Source organism: Choloepus didactylus, chromosome 9 (genome assembly GCF_015220235.1).
Source record: "Choloepus didactylus isolate mChoDid1 chromosome 9, mChoDid1.pri, whole genome shotgun sequence".
Taxonomy (NCBI): domain Eukaryota; kingdom Metazoa; phylum Chordata; class Mammalia; order Pilosa; family Megalonychidae; genus Choloepus; species Choloepus didactylus.
Window position 1 is genome coordinate 46,715,243 of NC_051315.1, and position 24,960 is coordinate 46,740,202.

At 43.7% G+C, this 24,960-nt stretch overlaps 1 protein-coding gene across 16 annotated transcripts in view; it reads left to right on the forward strand.

Moving 5' to 3' along the window:
• The window catches only part of PKP4 (plakophilin 4), a 255,873-nt gene that overhangs the window by 228,695 nt on the left and 2,218 nt on the right, over positions 1-24,960 (forward strand). For 11 of the 16 annotated variants that reach the window (XM_037848816.1, XM_037848822.1, XM_037848817.1 and 8 more), the window contains 10 exons: positions 2,555-2,738; positions 6,281-6,398; positions 7,816-8,007; positions 8,196-8,369; positions 11,850-12,000; positions 15,295-15,490; positions 19,596-19,680; positions 19,804-19,921; positions 22,459-22,587; positions 24,342-24,415. In XM_037848816.1, the coding sequence (XP_037704744.1) occupies positions 2,555-2,738; positions 6,281-6,398; positions 7,816-8,007; positions 8,196-8,369; positions 11,850-12,000; positions 15,295-15,490; positions 19,596-19,680; positions 19,804-19,921; positions 22,459-22,587; positions 24,342-24,415 (1,421 nt within the window). The remainder of the gene's footprint in view (positions 1-2,554; positions 2,739-6,280; positions 6,399-7,815; positions 8,008-8,195; positions 8,370-11,849; positions 12,001-15,294; positions 15,491-19,595; positions 19,681-19,803; positions 19,922-22,458; positions 22,588-24,341; positions 24,416-24,960) is intronic. The other 5 variants (XM_037848825.1, XM_037848826.1, XM_037848827.1 and 2 more) reach the window with 3 other exon arrangements.

Sequence of the window (24,960 nt, forward strand, 5' to 3'; positions counted from 1 at the left end):
ATGACCGTTTCCCTGGTCCATCCCGAGATAACCAGTGGCCTCGGGTTGGATGCTGCCTCTGTGGCTGGCCCGTGCCCAGCAGGCTCGTCTGTGCCTGGGTTGGGTGTCATCGGCCTCGGCAGCAGAAAATGCTGAAGCCACATCCGTAGCGGCTTCAGCAGTGTTTCTGCCTTGACCATCCCACCCTGCTCTACCTCAGCCCTGCTCTTTCTTCTGCCTTTCTCATTCTCCTCTTACTTGGGTCAGTTCCAACCTCCAAAGAATCATTTAGCCAACACATCCCTTTTGTGGTCTTCAGTCCTCTAATCCTTTTCCCCTAACGCAGTGCTTTTCAAGTGTCGTTTAAACACATGAAACCGTTTCTTTAAACAGAAACACACAATGAAGCCCAGTATTGAGATCAGATAAATGTGGAGCTGCTGTAATGAATTGGGGTGGGGACCCAGGGCCCTGCCACCAGGCCTTCTCCTCCCCCCAGTTCTCACAGGGCTGCCCCTGAGGGAATCCAAGGAAACCCCCAGAATCCAGGGAGCACACTTTGAAACCATTGCCCGAAAGCATTTTCTATAAAAACATACAGCCATTTTTATAAGACTCCATGGAGAAGTAGCTCAGTCTGTGGAATTTGTTTCGTAAACAAACGCTTATTAAGCACCTGTAGTGTGTGCTGCCTTCTTCCTAGGAATGTCTGTGTTGTGTGCCAAAAGATGACTATATAAGCAAAGATCTGTCATAGTGGACAGAATGTGCTTTCAGAGATGAAGCAAGGTCTTCACTTTTCCTAATTCTGAAAGCCCCTCCTATCCTGTACCCCCTTCTCCTTAAGGGAGAGCCAGTCTGTGCCTAACCAGAGAGGCTGCTACTGAGGCCTGGTCCTGAAAGGCTGTGGTGATGGTGGGTCATCCTACCCCAAAGGGCAGGAGCAGGGAAAAGGGTGGAATCCTTGGGGAATGTCAAACATTGAGCCAGGCAAGCTGAATTGGTGAAGTTCAGAAGTCAAAGCTAAGTGAAAGAGGAGGAGGAGGAGGGGGTATGGGTGGGGAGCAGAGCAAAGGACCCTGAAGGTCACAAGGGTCACCCACCGTTGTTGATCTTTCACTCTGCAGTGTGTGGATGGGTCATGGCAGACGTGCCAGAGAAGGAATGGTCCTCGCTCAATTTATACTCAGCAGTTTGGAGGTTTTGTTGTTGTTCCATCTTCAGTTGTCACACTTTGCTTCTATCTCGCCTTTCCTTAAAAAAAATGTTACTATCAGCTCTTGAACCTCCTCCTTTGAAAGGGCTCTGCGGCTCCGCCAGGCCGAGAAGGCTGAGCAGGTTTCCAGGTCGGCTCCTCGGGTCGATTCACTGAAGCAGCAGTTCTCGGTCTCGTCTCTGCCCCGACAGTCTCAATCCATAATGCTCACAAGCCTGTCACGTTCCTGTGGACATGGATGAATTTTGCCAAGTCTTTCCCAGTCTGCAGGGCCACAAGCATTTTTGTGTGAGATAGTTCTGAAAACACCGTACAGACTTTTGTGCAACTTGCCAAGGATACGTCAGGAGCATTGGGCTCTGAGGGACTTCAGTGCAGAGAAACCCAGCTGCACCATCTCTCCTCCACCTCCTTCCCTCTTGCTCAGGAAAATGCACTGAGGTGAAAAGGATATTTGGGCAGTTATAATCTTGAATTTGCTCTAACTGAAAAGCGTAATTATTAGAAAACATGTTATAACAATAATTTAACACACCTTATAGTTGTAACAGAAATTAAGACCCTCTAAAATGATTATCATTTTAAACACTTCAATAAACTACATTTAAGATCTGTTTTCCTACCAGTCTTGATATGAATTACAATATGGGTGTTTTTAATTTATTCTTCATCTCGCCTGTATTCAAAAAAGGAACGACAGTAACTTGCACTTCTAAAACATATCATAATAAAGCTCTTAAAGTGAAAATAGAAGTGCTTAAACCTTATCTAAATACAGAAGAATAGCAAATATAACAATCTTCTGTCCCAGTCAAGTTACCACAAGCATCATATTTAAGCCTGAGCTTCCTAGTAACAGAGGTAAGAATAGGAAGCATGATAAAGAAAAACATTCCATTCTCTTGAGAGAGAAACTCTCTCCAAGTACTAAATTCTAAAAACTGGTTTATCAATATAAGTTCGATGCAGTGAAAGACATTTTACCAAAAACCACAGATGGTGTTATATTTATGACTCTTCTTTAAATCCGTCCCCAAAAATCACAGAGTAACTCTTAATTTGCTTTGTAAAAGCCACAGTCATCTTACCAGATAGATATGTGGGCTCTAAAATTTACAGGAAAGAATGTTAAGATCTTAAACTATACCCCCAGAAACTCACATATAGTCACTCAGCACTTGTTAGGGGTTTACCCCTCACCAGTTTGCAAATACAGATCATCGATTAGGCTTGGAACGTTCTGAGTTCACATCCATTGGGGCTTATATGTTCATGTTTTATTCCTAAAACTACAGGATTGTTAAATGATGATTTAATTTTTTAAAATCTCTCTCTTTTTTTTTTTTTTTTTTTTTTTAGGAGTTCTTTGGAATTTATCCTCATGTGATGCCGTAAAGATGACAATCATTCGAGATGCTCTCTCAACCTTAACAAACACTGTGATAGTTCCACATTCTGGATGGAATAACTCTTCTTTTGATGATGATCATAAAATTAAATTTCAGACTTCACTAGTTCTGCGTAACACAACAGGTTGCTTGAGGTAAATTCTGTATTTCTTCTTATTTTGTGGTTAAATGTGTCATATGATACATTAATTTTAGGAAAACTTATTAATGTCTGTGTTTCTAGTTTTGTTTTAAAATTTAGGCCACTGGATTTTATTATCCTGTGAGGAAAACGTGAGCACAGACTTATGGCCTTAAAGAAGTTATCTTATAAATGTCACTTCTGTGAATTATTCAGAAAGGCCCTTTCAGTCTGTGATTAATGCCAAAATTCTAGTGTTTTCCACTTTAACAGCATTTTTCTAGTTTTTACATTCTGACTGTAAACTGTTTGCAGTCTGGTTTGTTTAAATTCAGAATGTGACAGTTAAAATCTTTTTGCCTTTGAAAGGGTGTATGTGATTTAAAGAATCATTAGTTTTGAGTTCTATAAATACATAAAAATGAGCCAAAATACTACTTTTTGGTCATTACCCTTATCATTTAAAATCTATAAAGGCTCTTTAAGTGCACATATTATTATGTTTTATTTGCCATTAACAGTCATTGGCTCAATTTCAACCCTGTTTCCCAACCTTTCAGTGTCCTAGGAATTTGAACAGAAGCCTTGGGGCAAAGGGATGAGGATAGTGGGCTCTGGCCTCAGACAGCCTGGCTTCCAGTCCCAGCTCCAAGCCTCATTTTCCTCATCTTTAAAATAGGGGTGATAATACCATCTCATGGTTGTGAGGAGTCAGCATGACGCATGTGTAAAGTGCTGAGTGTAGTATGTGACACGCAGTAGGCTCTCAGGAAGCACCACCAAGCATTTCAGCCAAAGCAAAAGCAGCTCTACTACAGAGGCCTTGAGAGAGATGGAGGGAGGGTTGCTGCTGCTCTGAAGCTTTCCACTGTGGTGACAGGTGACTGTCGGCCCTCTTGGACTGATACAGGGGGAAGTGCAGAGAAGAAGGCTGAGGAGAATCTGAACCCTAAATAGCAGGCCAGCTCCTCCTACCTCACATGTCCACCTCACAGGGGACGTGTCATGTCAGCCTCTCCCCGCATCTGGAACGGGGAGGCTCAGTCACACCTCAGGCTGCCTGCCAGGCTTCTGGGATAGCCCAGAGGCCAGACACACCTCCGACTCACTCAGTGCTTCAGGAGCTGTGAGCATTTGGTGAAAGCCTTCTGTGTGTCAGGCACTGGTCCAAGTGCTTGGAAATCCATGATGAGCAAGACAGTCTAGGTCCCCATACTGATGGAAATACATTCTATTGGGGAAGACAAACAAGTAAGGAAATAACATCTATAGAATAAAGAAAGATGATGTGAGAGTTACTGGGTAGCCACTTTGATGGTCACCACTTAGGTGGTGATATTTAAGCTCAGATCTGAATGACCACAGGAGCCACTCATGGAGGGGTGTGGGGGCAGGGGGTGGGGGGCAGGGGCCAAGCATTGTAGGCTAAGGAAACAGTTGGTGTAGAGGCTCTGGACAGGAATGTAATCTTATTCATTTAGCATATGTTAGCTTCATTCCACAATGAAAATCTATGTTATACCAGCAGAATGTGATCTCTTTGTTTTTGCTGCTGAAAAAAAAATATTTTTAGCTTATGATGAAATCACCAACTTTTTAAGTTATTCTGATTTATACTATTAGGTATTTTCTGGGAATTAAAGGATCCTAGCATGCTTTTCCTCCAGTTAGCCAATTTATGACTAACATGAGAATCATAATTTATATAATCTGTATCTTGAAAATCTATATTGCATTCAAGTCCCATGAAATAAAACCACCAGCATCTGGAGCTTAGTGGGCAAGGGCCAGAATGGCACCAGATTTTAGAGAATGTTGTAAATTGGTAGAAGGAGTTTGCATTTTATTCCAGGTGCCAAAGGAAGCCATCAGAGTGTTTCAAGCTGGGGAAGGACAGAACCAGTTTCTGGCTGCAATATGGAAAACTGAGTACAGGCAAATGTAGAGGCAGTGACAGTGGGCTGTGATCCAGGTGAACAGCAAGAATCACCTGGACTGGGAGCTGGGGAGAAGTAGGGAGGAGGGAGAGCTGACAAGTCTTCCTGATACAACGGGTGAGGAAACCAGGACAATACATAGATCTTTGGATCGACTGAGTATGTGGAAGTGCTGTTGATGAGATCAAGGAGAGGGAGAAGATAGGTTGCAGGGGTTGAACAGTTGGAAGTTCTGTTTTGGTTGTGTCCATTTTGAAATGTCTCATTAGTTATCTGTGTGATCATGTCAAGAAAACATTTGGATAAATGAGTCTGGAGTTCTGGAGAGAGGTCAGAGCTAAAGATAGACGCTTGGGAACCATGGGACCACAGGTTGTATTAAAGCCAAGGGACAGAATGAGACCACCTAGGAGAGTGTAACAATAAAGACAAGAAGGAACCAAAATAGAACCAGGGGCACTCCTGGAGGAACCCGCAGGCAGAGGAGACAGAGAAGGAAAGGCAGCAAGAGGGGAGGAAGGCCAGACGAGTGCGGAGAGGAAAGCCCAGAGAGGAAAGGAAGAGGCAGCATGGAGGGCTGCTGTGAGGTGGCATGAGATAGGAGCAGAGGAGGGACCCCAGATGACCCTGTCCCTCTTGCCCCAGAAAACAAAGGAGAACAGTCATTCCAACCCCTCCTATCCAGTCTAAATTTTGCAAGTTAAAAATCAGCCTACATACTTTTATTTTTTATTCTTATTTTTACTTTTTCTGGTATAAGGAAGATGTTCAAAAAATAGATTGGGGAGATGAATGCACAACTATATGATTGTACTGTGAACAATTGATTGTACACCACGGTTGATTGTATGGTATGTGAATATATCTCAATAAAACGGAATTTAAAAAAAAAGATTCAGCTTACAATTAGCCTACAACCCTTATTGTTGGGGCATAAAATAGATCGTTTTCAGTACCAACATATGAAGGAAAATCTGAATTTGGATGAGACCCAACACGGTTTTCAGGGGTGTTTATAACTGGAAAAGTGAGAAAAAATTGTAACGTAGCGAGTATCCATACTTAATTTGAGATGTTTGTATAAGAAATGGTACTTTTCTCTGTTCATTCAAGAGGCATTTAATGATCACCTACTGTATGCAAAATGCTGTGTTGGATGCAGGGGCCAGCAAGGAGCTCATGGCCTAAGGAAGGAGGTTAATCATGTCTGAAATTTATAACCATTGCTTCTATGGACAAGTACTCCACTAATTGTTGTATATGCAGTAACTCATTCCTCACAACAAGCCTATGGGTATGTTATTGTTATTTTCCCCTTTTCGCATATGAGGAAGCCGAGGAGGATAGGCCGCAAAGTAATTACATCATGAAGTTAGAAAGCAGTAGGTCTTGAGAATAGAAATTCAGATGCCGGACTCCTTTCTGTTTGTGTGGCTAGCAGGGAGCTGGCAATTATAGTGATCTTCTGGTGTGGTAAAATGCCTGCTCCCAAGTGCCTTCTCAAACCCAGTCGAAATGGCTGTTACCTGCTGTCCATTCTCTCAGCTCCTTATGAGGAGATATAACTAATGAGGAAGTTGTTCATCTCAGCAGCTCCCATGTGTCTCCACTCATTTAGGAATCTCAGCTCCGCGGGGGAGGAGGCGCGGAAGCAAATGCGGTCCTGTGAGGGGCTGGTGGACTCGCTGCTGTACGTGATCCACACGTGTGTGAACACATCCGATTACGACAGCAAGGTCAGTGCCTGCCTGCCAGGGTGACAGGTGCAGTGGCAGGTGACATTGGGTCCCTCACGCCACTATTTGCATGCTGTTGATTCTGAAATTCTTGAGCCGTTCCTCTTCATTAGGTTATATTCTAGGTCAAAGGGAAAACTCCAAAAATTGCAAGTTAACAAAACACAGCAACTTGAGAAAATAACCTTAAAACCATTAATACCGAGTGACTTGGTGGTACTAACAGGACCAAGCACGGGGTGGCATGGGCCCGGCTCCTTCTCACACTGATGGCCGCTGCTGCTGTTTCCTCCAGTTCTGTATCTCCTACTCCTAGAATCCACACTATCTGTATTCAAGTATCTACTGAAGAAAAGTTCCTCATCAAGGCACTGTAATCCCCCCAACCTCTCTGCCCTTCTCCCCCCAGGGCCGTCCACAGCCCCCACCCTAGCACCAGCTCTTTCATGCACCTTTCTACAGGTGCTGGCCCCTTTCTTTCCCTCCTGTTTTCTCCATCCCGGCCCTAGGACAGGTCTTTCAGCAGTGACAGCTATCTGGGATCTGCCCCGGGACAGGGGTGAGGAAGATGGGAAGAAACAGGAAGCAGGAACTAAAAGTGGCAGGCATTCCAAGGCCAGCCAGCTACATGATGTTCAAGATGGCTCGGACTAGGAGAGGCCATAAGTAAGTCTTGGGCTTTAAAGATGAGTCTGAGGAAAGAATAATGACTCCTAAGATCAGGAAGGGGCAGGGGGAGGAGCTCAAGGTGACAGCAGGTTTTTATTAAAGCCTTATTGAACCAAAAGATCTTGGTGCCATTACAAAGAGTAAAAGTGTTGGGAGAGTCATTGCTAGGCAAACACTGAACTTGATTTAGACACTCTGAGTTGAAGTGATAGTTGGCCTCCCAGTTAGAGATGTGATATAAACCCCAAGGAGCAAAAGACCACATACAGAAGGCAAAATTTCAACAGAGAAGAGTTCATGGAGCATTCTGCAGAGGGAAGAGACAGCTGGGAGACTGAAGGACCAGGCAAAGATGAGACCTGAGGAAGGGCTGTTCCCGGGGAGGGCGTTGTCACAGTGAGGATTCACAGTGGTGACAAGTAGTGAGGTCCTGGCATGTTGGGCACATTTCTGCCACTACAGCAGCCCTGAAGCAGAATCTATAGATGTTTTCTTTTCTGGGGGAGCCTTGCATATTTTAGTCAGCATAAAACCAGATCTAAAGATGTACCAAAAGTGGCCCTGCACCCTGTCATTTGGGTACCCTACAAAAAAATTCCAAAATCACAATTCTTTCTTTGGATTTTTTCAGGTTGCCATAAGTAAAAAATGATTTCCTATTCTGTATTTATTTACTATCAGGAGTGTAGGAAGCATTTTGCACCGGTGAGCTATGATGGTTTCAATTCTATTCCTTGTTGGGTTTCAGACAGTGGAGAACTGTGTGTGCACCCTGAGGAACCTCTCCTATCGGCTGGAACTGGAGGTCCCCCAGGCCCGGCTGCTGGGACTAAACGAACTGGATGACTTACTAGGAAAAGAGTCTCCCAGCAAAGACTCTGAGCCAAGCTGCTGGGGAAAGAAGAAGAAAAAGAAAAAGAGGGCGCCACAAGAGGATCAAGTTAGCATTTTATTTGACAAGTTTTGTTTTTCTGAGAGTAAGAAATCTCATATATGGCAAGGAAAAATTTTTTCTCATGACACCATTTTCTATATAACCATAGCTGAATCCAGCAAAGATGAATGTTTTGAAGTTTTAGAGATTGAGTTCATTTTGCTTCCTTTTAACATGTGCTGTTTATCTTTCAGTGGGATGGAGTTGGTCCTATTCCAGGACTGTCAAAGTCCCCCAAAGGGGTTGAGATGCTATGGCATCCATCAGTGGTAAAACCATATCTGACTCTTCTAGCAGAAAGTTCCAACCCAGCCACCTTAGAAGGCTCTGCTGGATCTCTCCAGAACCTCTCTGCTGGCAACTGGAAGGTAAGTTATCTTCTGCATGTCCACACTTCAGGCCAGTTTTGCAGCCATACAGATCAGCAGTGTGGTGACAGGGACATGGTTGTTTAGAGCTTGTCTGCTAAAGCGTAAGAGCAGAAAGAGGGAGGCAGCAGTAGGCTCTAGGGATCCAAAGATAAATATGGCATAATGCTCCCCATGAAAAACTGAAGGTTGGTAAGGAAAAGTGACAGATCCCGTCAATACAGGGTTGAACCACAGGATGTGTGTGCTGTGAGATCTTTAAAGAAAGCTTCTAGCCTTCCACCCCACCCAGCAAGGTATAGGAAAGGCAAGGAAAGATGGGAGCGAGGAAATAGGGAAAGTTTCCTGAAGAGGTAGTGCTGCCTACACTGAATCTTAAAGGATGAGTAAAATCAGGCCAGCAGCGGTTGAGTTTGGAGGGTGGGGAGTGATCCAGATAAAGGGGACACACAGCAGGACAAAGGCAGTGAGCTGAGGGGAGGACAGTGTGGGCCGAGACCACACACATCCATGATTGCCAAGACATAGTGGGCAGGGCAAGGAAGGGACCAGGTGGGAGCCAGGAATCCTGGGCAGACCTGAAGACAAGCTTCAGAAGCTGGGTCCTGACCTGCAGACAAGAGGGACCACTGAAAGGATTTAAGCAGACAAGTGGCGTAGACAGGCTGGTGTGTGCCTCCTGGATCCCTTCTGTGGCCATGCACAAGGTGGATTCCAGAAAGAGTAAAGGAGAGGCTGGGATTCCATTCGGGAGCCAGTGCGGCATCCAGGTGAGAGACAGTGAGGGCCTGAATTAGAGCTGAGGTCAGGCAACACTGCTGGGGAGGTAGGGGGAGCCGCTGCTCCTCTCTCAGGCACTTCCTGTACACATGTGTATCTAAAGTGTCCATAGGTAATGGAGTCGAGGGGTCACTCTGGAGGTTGTTATTACGTATTATGTAGCTATCCCTTTTTAGTTTTTAGTGTATTGGAATAGCTAGAAGGAAATACCTGAAACTGTTGAACTACAACCCAGTAGCCTTGATTCTTGAAGACGAGTGTATAACTATATAGCTTACACTATGTGACCGTGTGATTGTGAAAACCTTGTGGCTCACACTCCCTTTATCCAATGTATGGACAGATGAGTAGAAAAATGGGGATAAAAAAGTAATTGAATAATAGGGAGGGAGGAGGGGTATAGGATGTTTGGGGTATTCTTTTTTACTTTAATTTTTGTTCTTTTGGGGGAGTAATGAAAATTTTCAAAAATTGGGGTGATGAATGCACAACTATATAATAGTACTGTGAACAATTGATTGTGGATGATTGTATGGTTTGTGAATATATCTCAATAAAATTTATTTTTTTTTTAAAAAAAGGGTCCATAAAAACTTGCAGATATCTGGCTCCCTTTGCTTCTTTAGCCAGCATGAAAACTGAAGGCAGTTTCCTGCTGTTACCACTATAAGCAGATTTTCAAAACTTTTTTAAACATATCCAGCAGCTTCCCAGATAGTGTTTGTCTATAGTAGTCTCAGCCTCCAGAAATTTCCTGACAAGTATATTTTGGTAGATTTATTCTAATGTCCGTTTGGCACTGCTTCTCCCACCCCACTCCCCAAAATCATCCACAATAGTATCAAGCCAGTTTGTTTCATACAGGCAGCTACAATAGTGGGTGTATACCAATAAATTACGGACTAGTGCTAAATCAAAGTGGTTATTTCTTTTGTTCATAATTGAAATGCTCGTAGCTTAGTAGTTAGGCACTGGCTCTGGGGCCAGACCACCTGGCTTTGAATCCTGATCCTTCTACTTACTAGCTGGGGCCTTGGTCTAAGTTACTTGTCAGTCCTCCAATTCCTCATCTGTAAAGTGGGGATATTAATACCTACAGCATGAGGTAGCTGGGAGGATCAAATGAGAGTAAATATGGAAGACTTAGGACAGTGCCCAGCACTTAAATGTCTGTAAATATTTATTTTTATAGACCCAGCTTCTGGTGACCACAGGAGCATTTAAAAATAAAGACATTAAAAAAAAAAAGAAAGAAAGAAAGAAAGAAAGAATTAAAACAAATGTGACTTGAGTTGTTTAGAATTTCATTTCTGGGATCATTTACTAAATGAAAATTAAATAGCAAACTCATTTAGAATATAAACATTATATTTAAGTGATTTGAAAAGTACCTAAAATAATAAATCTAAATATTGGACCCTCATTAAGGGTACAGTATAATCATGGCCACAGATGTTATCAAATCAGAGGCTCTTTGGGAAAGAATGATGACTGTCGTTTTCCAGGAGAGAGGCACACCAGGCTGGACTGGGCTCGTCTGTCTCTAGATGAGACGGAAGCAGTTGGTTCTGATCTTGCAGGCTTCACAGAGGGGAGTTGATAAACCTGCCTATTGTGTACTCCATGTCCTGCCCTGTAGATTTCACTTGATTTGGAAAACTTGAGTATTCATTTCATTTGATGACTATTAATATAATCTTTGAAATGCATCTTTTCCTCTTATTTGCATTATTAAAATAATGTACTCTATTGGTATTCAAGAAACTGGGTGGTCAATTAATATAAAAGACTGGGAAACCTTTGTCCTCCTGACTTGCCCACAATAGGAGAAAGTATTAGATGTTTGATGAGCAACATCTGTCAATTATCCTAAATTGTGGAAAATGATTTGCATTGGTAAGAATGTCAATTTAAAGCTCAGAACAAGATTGAAGATCCATTTTCTAATGTTACTTGGGGGTTATTTTTGCTGTTTCACTGATGACGGTGTTCATTTCCAATTCATATGGTGCACAGGCTGACTCACTCTGCAGAGCTACCTCATACTCACAAAAGAATTTGACTGCTGGATTTTTTTTTTTTTAAATAAGCTCACTAATCTTTAGTGAGAAATTACTTTGCATACAAATGTACCTTTTTTTTTCTTTGACAGTGTGTATGAATTATGCTGCTTAGTATTTCTGGAGAATTCCCTTTCTTCTGAGGCAAGGGATTTTTCCAAGCAATCTCTTTGACAGGTCACCAAACTCTAAATATTGTTACAGGCAATATAGAAAAAAAATTGACTTGATGGAGACAGGTTCTCTTTTAATGTGTACTGATCAGTCTCTGCTATCCTATTTATAGCCTCTGGACTTGGCATGGGGCGATCTGCAAAGACAACCCATGGTCCTTCCTTAATCAGGTTTATATGTAAAAGATAGAAAGTAATCACTGCCTTTTCTTCTGCATAAAAATATCTGGCAGATGGTAGTTTGAGATTTTCAGGCTTGGGATTTTTTTGAAAATCAGTCATCCTATCCTATCTTTCTCCCAAACTGTGTTTTTCTCTTTACTAACATCACAGATCTCATCTCCAATTGAAGAGAAAACATTTCATCTATTAATTCATCTTTGGGAAACTTGTTTTTTAGGTGACAGCAGCATATGAAAGAGTTGAACTCTGTTTTATACTCCTCATTGTCTTATTTTGCTTGCTAGTTTGCAGCATACATCCGGGCGGCTGTCCGAAAAGAAAAAGGGCTCCCCATCCTAGTAGAACTTCTGAGAATGGATAACGATAGGGTCGTTTCTTCAGTGGCAACTGCCTTGAGGAATATGGCACTAGATGTTCGCAACAAGGAGCTCATAGGTAAGTTCTGGTGAAAAGGTGAACTTTAAAGGGAAAAGTAACTGCGATCTTTACAGAACTCGTCTTTTGATTTATAAAAATATGACATTAAAACTGTTAACTGAATTTTAGTCCCTGTTTCTTGGCATGTGGGGTACCTAAGCTACCTGACCATTTTTTACAGCAGGAGGAAAGCTCATTAATTAAACATTGATTAGGGAAGGTTAATTTTCAGAAATGCCAACAATTTCAGTTACACATTACAATACTGCCCAAAAGATTTGGTGTCTCTGTTTCAAAAGAGATAGGTTTCCTGAGAAACAACAAAAATTTAAGTTTCCCTTTATGAGTTTTGAGACAAACACTAAATAAAATGTTCTAAATAAAAAAAAAAAAAATCACATTAGTGATTCACAGCTTTTCCTTCTCAGATTCATGTAACTGTCGGTTCCAGAGCAGAGCCACTGTCCCAAGGCCATTTCCACCCCAGGGCAGAGCTGGGAGGAGGTTGAGGCAAGCAAGGCCCCTAGGATACAAAGTTTAAGGAGGCACTCACCCTTGGGTTTAGGCAGGTGTAGGATTGACACTTGCACAAACCTAAGAGGGACGGAGGGCCTCCTTAAATTTTGCACCTTAGGCAACTTGCTTGTCTCACCCTAGTCTTGCCCCTGCCCCAAGGCAGTGCCAGATTCCAGACACAGTGTGGGGTAAAAGAAAAGATCAAGAGCCCTCCAGTGGACTTCAGATTAAAATTGGATCTGCTGTTTACCAGCTTTGTAACCTGGGTATCCTGTATAACCCCACCCAGGCTCAATTCCTTCATCTAGATAGAAAATGAAAGGCAAGTCTTTGACCTATCTCTGAAAGGGAGCTGGTGACGCCTGCTATCCCAACCTCGGTTTGCTATGAAGATGGAATGAGAGAGTGTTTGAGGCAGCTCCTATAAAGCACCAAGCTCCGCACTGCTCCCACTGCAGATAACAGGTCAGGGAGAGGGAGGGGAAATTTGACAAGCTCTCTGGACTGGTGTGACTGTAGATTGAACCTGTATCAGAATACCCCTGAGTGGGGGGCAGAGAGGGAAAGAGAGCACAATAATATTTACCTTAGAGAACTGCTCTGAGGGTTAACTGGGATGACTTACATGAAAGCCCTTCACACAGTGCCTGGCATAGAACTATCCCAACAATAAATGCTAACTTCCATCTTTTCTCCTCAATAGCAGAGTAACTATTTTTAATTATTGCCTAGATAGCCTGCTTTTAACCCAGTGCTCCTTTGAGCCAAATCCCCTCTGAGGAGGAGAGGCGCTTCTTCCATGCCCTTTCCAAAATCCAATTTATACCTGATTCCAATAGATGCATTATAACTGCTAATTCCCACAATTCCTTGAGAAAAACCCTTTAGGTCCCTAAAGAAATAGTTTTTAGTCATTTTTTATGTATCTTTTTTGTTTGAATCTCTTACAAGAAAATGTAAGGGGGTTCTTAATGCTAAAAACAAAATAATTGACAAAATACTTCTTTATGGCCCATCATTGCACAGCCGGGAGAAGATACCAGGTAGTGCAGAGGTTAAGGGTCAAAACCATGGACCCTGGACATTCTCAGGAGCTGAGTCCTAAAACCTTTGGGAACAAGAATGTACATAGCCCTGGCATTCCCTCAGTGCATTCCTGTGTTTTCTACGAATATCCTGACCACATTTTCAGTTTTCACCGGAGTTTTATCCTTCCATTGATGAACATTTCCTCCCAGCTGAAGCACCCTCAAACTGCTTCATGGATGAGTTTTTCTTGCTTCCTATAAAGACTCCTTCTTTGATGTGAGAGCTGAGCCCCTCCCAGATTCAGTGTTTGACTCTAACTTACCCAGCACTTCTGTTCCTAAGAGCCATCACCACCTCAGACCCCTTTACTTTCTCCTCACTTTCATCACTAGCAGTGGACCTTCTTTTCAGAGCTGTTTTAACAAAGAAACAAAGTTTTGTCACTTCACAAAAGTTACCACACACCCAACTAAGTCAGTCCAGCCTAGCTGTCTGGAGCTGCATGTGCTGGGGGGGGACTGCTAGGCTCACTCACAGGCAGGGTGAGCTGCCTTATCCCAGGCCTAGGCAGTGCGATTTAAACTTGTGCATTAGCAAGATGACAAATTACCTGTCACGGACCTTTTGGTCATTCACGAGTATTCAAAATCCCCAGTGTTAACGTATCATCTATTCTCCAAAACCACATTTATCTTCTGGCCCTACAATGTCATCAGTGTTTTTCCACTCTTCATAACAATATTTATTGTGATTAAGCAAGAGTCTTTCCTTTAACATGCTATAAATTATGCAGGCATGTAGTCAGAGCCTGTCTCTTACTGCTTACCATTTCATATAAATAGGTCTTTAATAAAAAGGTCATTTAGCATCCAGTCAGTTACTAGCACAGGGTGGGGTGGGGGGAACTAAGACTATTTACTTGAGCTTCAGTTAATTTCTTTTGTTTGTGGTGCAGTTATTCCACTTTGTTAGTTGGTAATTGAAATTCAAAAAGCTAGAGATAATCTCTCTTTGGAGAGAAGTAAGAGTAATTAAGTATCTGTAAAGAAATTATGCAGTAAGTTGGATCTCCCCCAGTCTCGTCCTATCAAGAAGTTATTATTATTGCATTACTTCTGGAAGATAATATACCTATAATTTTAATAACGAAATTTTACTTGTGTCTTCTTTTCAAGAAACTGGCATGTTGTTATACCTACTAATGTCACCCTGGCTGATGTACACCATCAGCTTGATAAAAATGTGCAACCAGACCCAATTTACACGTAAACTAGAAAGACTTCAGGAAAGCATTATTTATTTGGTGTGGTTGGTGTAGAATCAAAGATAAGTTTTTAGAAGCTTTAAGAGGAATTTAGGGTATTTTTGATGCATATTCTTATTCAATAAAGATTAAAATTTATTATAATTCCTTTATTTCTCACTGTTCATTGAAAATAATTGCACTAAAGCAACTTGATTGGTATCTCCAATTTTATGCACCAATTTATTGCTTTTTCTTTCAGTGATTTACAGTAATGTCTTATAAACGAATCATTTCTTCAAGTGACATTACAGTAAATGTTAACTTTCCCTTTTCAATTACAGTATTTGTCATTTTGTACTCTTTGCCGTGGGTTTTGTTTTTTCTTTTCTTTTTTTTTTCCCTTCTGTTGTTGGTTCCTTTGGGATTTATATTTAAGAGACTGCACACTGTCAGAGTCTTGCAAGTAACAACAAAAACCTTGTACCTACTGAAAGTAGAATTAAGTTTTTTGCATTTGGCAGGCAAATATGCCATGCGAGACCTGGTCAATCGGCTGCCCGGTGGCAACGGCCCCAGCATACTGTCCGACGAGACCATGGCAGCCATCTGCTGCGCTCTGCACGAGGTCACCAGCAAAAACATGGAGAACGCCAAGGCCCTGGCCGACTCGGGAGGGATTGAAAAGCTGGTGAACATAACCAAAGGCAGAGGAGACAGGCAAGTCTGCTGCAAGGAGAGGCAGGCACACCGCACTTGTTCCCAGGATGTTCCCGGGATCGACGGGGATAAGGGCCTTCGTCAAGGATGCATTTCTTATTGGAGGGGATTTATTTCTGTGTTTCTCGCCAGCAGATTAGCTAAGCAGTCTCCAGCAGTTAAAACCTGTTATGCTGGGAGAAGCATTTTCAAGCCTGTGGCCCCTTTTCTGGTTTTTACTTATATTGCAACACCCATCACTCCTATGTTGGTTTCTGTCTGTAAAGCCACATTAGCTGTGGTGGCGTCCTCATGCCAACGACCCCTGGAAGAATCAGAAATGCCTGATGAGGGATCCAGGGGGCACCATTTCCCTTGCGCTATTGGCTCTGCTCAATTCATCTCCATGTGCCGAGCAGAGTATTAAAGCCACTGCCCTGCAGCAGGGCCAGCCACATGGCCTCAGCATGTGCCCTGGGCTTGGAGTGCTCGTTTCCCTCTGCTTATAGGTGGTGCCTAATTGGTGAAGCAAAAGAAGAAGGGATTAGAGAATCAGTGGCAGAAATAGATTTTTTGTCATGGAGTGATAGCAGCAACTGTATATTTGCCTTAGTGTGAGATTGGCGAATCTTTTTATTAGTTCAGGGAAATGGTAAATAGGGAAGCCTGGCACCTTCTTCGAAACAACAGGAGAGCAGCCACCTTGATCCGTAGTAAATGCTGCACCCCCCATTCCCTCCTCCTTGCCTGCTTCATGCGCCTCCAGAGCACCAAGTTCCCCTTGCTGGGTTAATTATGTATTTCCCTAGCTTCAGACACCCCTCTAGAGGACAAGCTCCCCCAGCACAGGAACCTTGTCTTTTTGTTCACTGCTCAGTCACCAGGATCTAGAGCGACTCCTGGCCCACGACAGGTGCTCAGTAAATAGTTACTAGTTGGCTGAACTTACTAGTGCCAGAACTTACATTATGTCTTTTAGTTTATACTTTTAAGGAATCGCTAAAATATAAGAATGATGTAGCAAACACTCATGTGCTCATCCCCAGAAGGCACACCTATCAACCTTCAGCTGTATTTTCATGTTGTCCTTTATTTCTTTACATCTTTTTTTTTTTAATTTCTCTAGTAATAAGTATATACAATTCCTTTTTTATTTTAAAGGAAATAAAACATTGCAGATAAAAATAGATCCTGTTCTACTAACTCCCCCTTCTGGTCACCCCCTCCATTCCCTGAGGTAATCATGATGGCCTGTGTTCTCTTAAAGTTTCATTAAATAGGCTTCACTTGTATTCCACAGCAGCTGTACCATTATACAGTCCCACCAGCAATGAATAAGAGTTCCAATTTCTCCACATCCTCTCCAGCATTTGTAGTTTCCTGTTTATAAGTAGCTTTCACTTGTGAAAGGCATAAGAAAAAACTGGAGGGATACTGAACCAGTGCCAGTATGCTTGCATTTTTTAAAACAGATTGAGAAAGTCTTGGACCAAGCAAAGTTTTCTTCTGACATCACACACCTAACTTTCCTCACGATTCATTCAACAAGTATGTATTGGCTACCTACTATGTGCTGAGCACTGTTCTAGGTGCCAAGGTTACGGCAGTGAGCAGATCACACAATAGTGCCTGCCCTCGGGGAGCTTACATGCCATGGGAGAGGTGCCCAGTGTCCAAATAAGTAGCACATGTAGTCTGTCAGGTGGTTCTGAGTGAGGGCGAATAATAAAAGTGGGGAAGGTGATAGGGCATGCCAGGGCAGGGGAGAGAGAGGGCATTGCAGTTTTAAATAGGGTGGTGGAGGTGGCCTCTTTGGAGCAAAGACCTGGAGGAGGGGAGGGAGGGAGGGATGGAGGATGTAGCTGTCTAGGGGAAGAGCATTTCAGGCAGAGGGAGCCAGTGTAAAGGCCCTGAGACGGGAGAGCATCTCGTGTTTGACAAACAGCAAGGAAGCCAGGGGCCTGGAAAAGAGTGAGTGATGGGGAGAATAAGGGAGGAAAAGTCAGAGAGGACATGGGAACCAGATGTTTAGGACCCTGTGAGTAACCTCTGGTAAAAGGCAGCCACCGCAGAGTGATGAGCAGAGGAGTGACATGATCTGACTCACTTTTTAAAGGTAACAGGGTGACCTGACACCTCCCCACCCTGGCCCCAGCAGAGACTAATGGTGGCAGCATTTGAGGTGGTGAAGAAGTTGTTGAATCTGCAATAGAATTTGCTGATCGATTATGAGGGAAGGCAAGGTATCAAGGATAGCTCCAGGGTCTTTGACAAAAGAGACTATAAGGATGGAATTGCTACTTACGAAGATGGAGAAGCCCACAGGAAGACCAGGTTTTTAGTGGATTAGGAGCTTGTTTTAGACTTGTTTCGTTGGAGATATCTATTAGCTATTCAAATGGAATGGCTGGAAAGCAGTAGAATATATTGCATTCAAGTTGTGATCTGGGCTAGAAATATAAATTTGGGAAGCATTAGTATATAAGTGGTATATTTAAAGCCATGAGATAGGCTGAGATCACCAGGGAGATGGGGTCCAGCCAGGTAGCCCGAGGAGTGACCAGGATGTTCAGAAGAAAAGGAAGTAGTTCAGAGTTGAGCAAGCATCCCTGCTTGGTCAGGTAGAGCACACCTGACCACTAGATGTAACAATATCAAAGTCATAGGTTTAAGAGATGATGAATTAAGAGAAGAATTAGAGGTGAGGATGCATAACTCTCTCAAGGAGCGGAGAAAAGTCCTTGCTTTTCTCATGAGTCAGAGTTCTGCCCATAGAATTTGTATCTAGAAACATCTCAGATGTTGTGTCAAGGTGTATACCTAGCCCATCCTGCTTGTCACTTGCTGCAGATGCCATCAGAGGCAGGCAGGGCTTGTGCCTCTCAAGCCTTGTGCCCAGCTGCCTTGCACTTAGACGGGGAGAGAAACAGCAGCAGCATCCCGACCCCACTAAGAATGGCGTGGCTGTGAGGGGTGAGGATTCTGCTCCACAAAATCTGTCTTCCAGAGGCCGATATCTTCATGGGTGCCTACAGTTTCATCTCTGTTCATTTCTTGATATTAAGGGTCTTGCTCTGTTACCCTTTTTTAAAATATAAAGTTTAGAAAGGCTTTGAGTAGGTTGGGTTTTGCCTGATTCTGCCCTCAACTTGTCAGGATCTCCCAGAAGGGTGAGTCTTGAGTGGGGGTTGGATGCAGACATGCCCACCACCAGGAACAGAGACTGCAGCCCCTGGATATGCCTACCCCCGGCCCTCCCTGCGGCCCTCACCATCATTAGCAGCCCCTACTCGGAGTTAGGGGCAGAGGAAGTTTCAATTAGGAAGGTAAAGGGTGGCAGAGGAAATCAGATTTTAGATCAGGGTGATGTTCACTTGAAGTCACATTTTCAGCACTAAAATGAGTTCTGAAGACAGGTATGTGGTTACCCTTGGGGCTGACTTGCCGAGCACTGGCCCATGAGAACTGCCCCTGCTGCAGCATCGAAGGCCTTAGCTGAAGCTGGAAGCCGCAGCTCCCAAGGTGACATGCAATGACTGTGGTCAGTGATGTTCCATCAGAGCGCCAGTGGCACTGGGGGACATGCAATAAGCATTCAGCAAAATGTCCTCAGAGAGGGGAAGTAGTAACTGTGACCATATTTTCCAAGTCAAACATTAGAGACGTGTGCATTTGTTTGCATAGAGGTGTAAATGATAAGAAGTCTATGAAGGTGTTTAGATTAAGGCCTTAAAATGGGTAAAAAAAAAGAAAAACCTCATATCAAATTAACTTGGGGGGGTGTCCCCAAACACTCAGGTCACAATAATTCCAAAGCCCCAGTGAGGCTGATGGCCCTTGGTAAAGATACAGTGGACACCTGAGAGAAGTCCTCAACTCAGAGGGCTCGTGGGCTCATCCTGACCTCAGCTCTCTCCTCAGAGCCGGAGCCCCATGGCCTCACTGTTGCTTCTGCCACCCCTTGGCCAGAACTTGATTGACACCCAGGCACTCCTGATTCCTTGGTGATGTTTTCTGACAGCAGCTCCCATGCCCTCTGGTCCTTGGAGAGAGAACCTCTTGGCCACTGGTCTGCAGGCTGAGGCTGTGCCACCCACAGTCATTAACATCCCCACTCTCTCCCTAGATCATCTCTGAAAGTGGTGAAGGCAGCAGCCCAGGTCTTGAATACATTATGGCAATATCGGGACCTCCGGAGCATTTATAAAAAGGTAACTTACAAGAATAGCTCAGGCATGATTAGCATTCATCAGAGCACACATTTGTAATCATTTATTATAATGAAATGTCATTATTCATTTTGAGAGGTTTCTTTTTCTCTCCTAACGCCACAGGATGGGTGGAATCAGAACCATTTTATTACACCTGTGTCGACATTAGAGCGGGACCGATTCAAGTCACATCCTTCCTTGTCTACCACCAACCAACAGATGTCACCCATCATTCAGTCAGGTCAGTGGGGAAACATCACTCTTTCATGAGAACATTTGTGTGACAGAACACTGTTTCCCACCCAGAAAAGACTGAGCATAAGTTGATTAAGCTTGTCACCTCCAAACACTGAGGAGGAAAATTTGCTCATCAAGCTGAGAGTCATCTTTGGGAATTACAGGCTGTTGTGGACAAACCCACCTCCCTCCTCTCATTTTAAAAGTTTAGGCAAGTTTACACCAGCTACAGTGCCTAATGGTGCTCAGGGCTCTCCCCCTTCCTCTGCCTCCTTCCCCCAAGACTCTGCTTCACTGGTATGAGAAGGGGCCCAGGAATCTGCATTGAATGAGCCAGACAGGTGATCCGGATGCAGGTGAGTAGAGGAGCACACTCTGAGAAACACTGGGTTATAACCAAAAACAGCTGCTCTGTCTGCCTGTTGACCACAAGTTTGAAATCTCCTCCCAAGTGATTTTTGTGCTTTCTTGGTGAACACTCTTAGAAGCAAGATCCTTCAGACCCCATCGTGGGAGAGCCATGGTCTCTCCTGCATCTTCCTCCTCACCAGTTAAACCTTTATTCCCTGGCTGCCTTACAGAGTCCACAGCTAATGAGCAGGTCTTACAAGGTGGGCTTGTAGGAATCCCTTTGGTTTTAAGTTGGGAATCTTGGCAACCACTCAACCTACCTATTGTTAGAAAGAAAGAAATCCATTTTGAGACCCAGACTAAATTATTTTACATTAAAGGATAGGGTATTATTACCAAGCCAAGTCAATCCTGTAAATTTAATTCTTAACTAAATGAAACAGGAAAAGTAATAAATATCTTATTTTTATTTGGCTTTAAATCACCCATTCTGACATATAAATATTATCTGTGCTGCTACTGGCAGTCTTATTTCTCATGTGGACAAATGTGGCCAAAAAGACTAATATAGGGCCACTGGTTCTTACCACATAATTGATGTCTCCACTTGTACTAGGAATTTTTTTTAAATTATCTGTGCTTACTGTGTCTGTGTATATTTATATCTTAGTTTTTAAATTATGAGTTGTTTTCTTCAAAGAGATCTATGCCTGTTTTTTAACATCCTTGTGCACTTCAGGTATAACCTAAAGATGTCTTCTTTTATACAAGAGCTCAAAATCCTTTAGGGAGTCAGGAATGGGGAACCCCAGGGGAAACAGGAGATTTGGCTGCTTAACAAAAAAAGGCAGATATACAGGCAAAAGAATTATTTCAGGCAGATTTGGGGCCTAGTTCCTAAGCAGTGAACTGTTTTTGAGGATCTCATAAATATACACCCCGGACCTTGTTGACCAGCCTCTGTCCAGGCTCCTGGACCCCTTTCTGGGTTCTGTTCACAGCAGGGTTTATCTTCACTCCTGGAGGGTGATCTAAGGGCTGATGATCAGCCCCTCAGCCCTAGTGTGGACTGTGCTTATGGGCACGTCTTGTGTTGCTTTGCTCATGTGGAAGGCAGGTAAACTTATTCTCTGCCCTGCTACCTTCTAGAAGGAAACAAGGTGATTAGCTCAGAGATACCACCCACACCTGCTCACCCATGTTTAACACAGAGCAACCTTACGTTGCTGAAGTGATTTTTTAGAAAAAAATATCCCAATGTCAGTACTTCCCCAAAAGCATCGGTGCAGGCAGAATCACTGGTGTGAAGGTTTGGGGCTACTACTTTCAAGTGTATACAGTGACTAAGTGACCACTCTTAATTATAATTAGTTTCAATGTAAACAAGCTGGTTTTTTAATGAGAAAAAGGAAAAAAAGAGATGTGAAATGTTTCTCTTTTCCCTCTCTGAAAAAACATCCAAAATTAGACCCATGGATAGACATGTTGTTATTAAATATTTGGCTGAAGTTGGAATAAAAATGCTGCTGGGCCTTTAGGAAGGCCGGGGCTTCTCGGCACTGTGAGCATCTTGATGAGCCGTACTGACTGGGTTTACATAATTTCCCTGACAGCTGATCTCCATAAAAAGAACTATAAATTTTATGAGCTGGGCACCCTTACTCACACTTAGAGATGCAGATATTTTTGAGATAATTAGAAATAAAAACCTGCCGTAAAACATCTATTTACTGAAGAAGTACACATAAAGGATAATGGATTGATGTTTTACAAGCAACTGAACTGAGATCATAAAATAGCAACTATAACTCTTGCATGGCTAGTAAGTTATCACTCAGTTGTGAAGACCTCATCAGGTCATTGAGACACACTGTGGGGACCCTGCATGGTTTCTGCCGTGCACTTTGCAAATGGGGCAGCGTCTACTCCAGCTGGCAGGTGAGTTCAGGCACTGACCTTGCTGGTTTGCACAGTGCCAGCCTACGGGGCACGTTCCAGGTCCCTCGGGGTCGGGCTGCTCTTTACCTCACAGCACCTCTTCGCTCTGATCTGATTGTTAGCACCATCCACCGTGGCAGTTCTAACTACTGACCTTTGTTTTTCCGGAGCGGATTTTCCAGAGACACTGACAGTCTGATTTCTCTTTCTTCCCTTGTTCTCTCTCCCTCCTCCTCGTGCCTCTCCCTTCAGTCGGCAGCACCTCTTCCTCACCAGCACTGTTAGGAATCAGAGACCCTCGTTCTGAGTACGATAGGACCCAGCCACCTATGCAGTATTACAATAGCCAAGGGGATGCCACACATAAAGGCCTGTACCCTGGTAAGGTGCCAGTTGGGTGTGTGATTGAGTGTCTCAAGAAGCCGCGTGTTTCCAGGCACCCAGCCGGTGGCCTGGCAAGTAGCCCATGCCGCTCCCGAGAGGGTCCCCCAGCAGCAGATCAAGGGCCATTCTCACCATTTCCTACGCCGGGGGTGTCACCTTTCCTGCTTGTTCCCAGTTAGACAAGCTCGTGTAGCGGTAGGGCGGGCCACAAATGGAAAAGGGGCTCTATCCACATGAGAAATCCTCCCTGACTGCCCGGCAGAGCACCCTGCTGCTCACACAGTGTCTCCCTGTGTTTCCCACATGTGCCAGATGCTGACTCAATGTGGCTTTGAGGGCTGTATCTCCTACATGGGCTCCTCTCTTAAATTCAGACCTGAGAATGGAGATCAATTTCATGGTTCCATGAGAAAGAGTTGGAATGAATAGCAAATGTTTAATGTGTTTCTCCTCAAAGTGATTTTTTTTTTAAGAATGACAAAAATAATGTTACATAGAATTAATACTTTATGTCCTATCCTAGTCAGAAAGCTGTGCATGTAATTTATTTAAAGGATGCCTGCCCATAGGGTTGCCAGGGTTTTGTGTTGTCCCCTTTGTCAACAACCTTGCAAGTTATAACTGCTCTAGAAGTTTCAAATAAGGCAGCATGAGCTAAAAAAATAAAAAATAAAAAATAAAAAATACTTTTCTCAAAAAACCTATTTATTAAAAAGAAATAAAAGCTGGTGGCAACTTAACTACTGCTGGGGGAGCATTCTCAGTTGTGCTGTTGTCTTTGAAATTGTGATTTCACAGGAATGTTTACTAATCAAGTATTGTTACTATGGCAATTAATAGCTCAGAAAATTGCAGAAGCTACATTTCAAACACCAAGCTCTTTGCAAAGAAAATGCACACACAAATGTGCATTATTGCTTCAGATTTGCAGCAGCGTGCTTTATTTTAAAGATTACCTCTTCAACTTGCATGCCCTTCTGTGTCTTCTTTGCTTGCTTCAGTAAACTAATTTGCCTGGGGTATGTTTCATTTTCCTCATTAAAAAATAAAAATCAAAACCTTGGTTAGCCTCCACAGTAACAGAAGGGTAATTATGACATCATCAGGGATGAAGACAATTATTACAAGGTTCTCTTTGTTTTAAAGCAGCACTTAAATATGGCAGACGCGGGGCTGGGCCTCCATGCTGCCGCCTGCTCTGACCCTGCCTGTGCCTGCTGTCCCTGACCTGGGATTTGGGACCAAAACTGGTCTGAAGTCACGGGTCTTATACTGATGTTATGTTTCCCTTCTTGTCTCTGACCCCGTGCTGTAGCTTAGAGCCCTGGAAGAGTGGTCTTCCTCAGCTTAAGGGGCAGTGCTGCTATTCAAACCCAGCCAAGGAAATCCCCACAAGGAACCGTTTGTGTTCACAGGGATTAAACTCATGGCAGGTGCAGGTGCGAACAGCTCCCCACAGTGACCAGAGGTTGAAAGGATCCCTGTTTTGGATGAGCTCTGCTCTGGCATTCCTTTTTGGTGAAATACACATGACCTATTTTTTGCCATATTCATTAGACCCTAATAGCCCTGAAGGGAGGCAGCAGCCAGCCTAGATCCAGGGGCCCCGGCAGCCGGCTCTCAGGTCTGTGCTGGCGCCCGGAAGGCAGACCCCATCAGGGACGGCCCCTCCCTAGCGCAGGGAGGCCCCACAGCCTGATGGACCAGAGTAATGAGTGCTAGTTTTAATTTAATAAAATATTTTCTTACAGGCTCCAGCAAACCTTCACCAATTTACATCAGTTCCTATTCCTCACCAGCAAGAGAACAAAATAGACGGCTACAGGTGAATTTGCAATATCATTTTTACAGAAGGCCGATTAGCAGGGATCAACGCGGTGAGGGGTCCCCGCCGGTTGACTTGCCAGAGCTGAGCCAACACGGCAGCGGCCCGGAGCTTTCCCTGGGGATCTTCGCTCCTCGGAAACTCATCCGTGCGTTAAGCAAATCAATTCCAAAGTAGCCTCATGTTCTCGAATATCCAAGTCGGTGCTGCTGAGACCACCTGCCACTGATGGGAACCAGCTGAGACGTCTTTAATTCATGTTCTTTGCCCAGCAATCCCCTTTCCCCACTCTTTTTTTGGTTAGGCTGTAAAATCTCTCCCACCCTCTGTGTGGGGAAAGGTTGGTAAGCACACTTCATTCTCTCATCTCACTGTTCTCTTTTTTGGATACCTCACTCTCCATTCTCATGATTCCCTCCTTGTCCAAACTGCCGTGATTTAGAAACACTGCACCCACAGCCAGGTCTGGTATGGACCTCAGTCTTTTCGCCAAGTAGGAAATCGTGGTTGTGACACACTCAAATCGCTGCTTTCTGTGGAGGCCT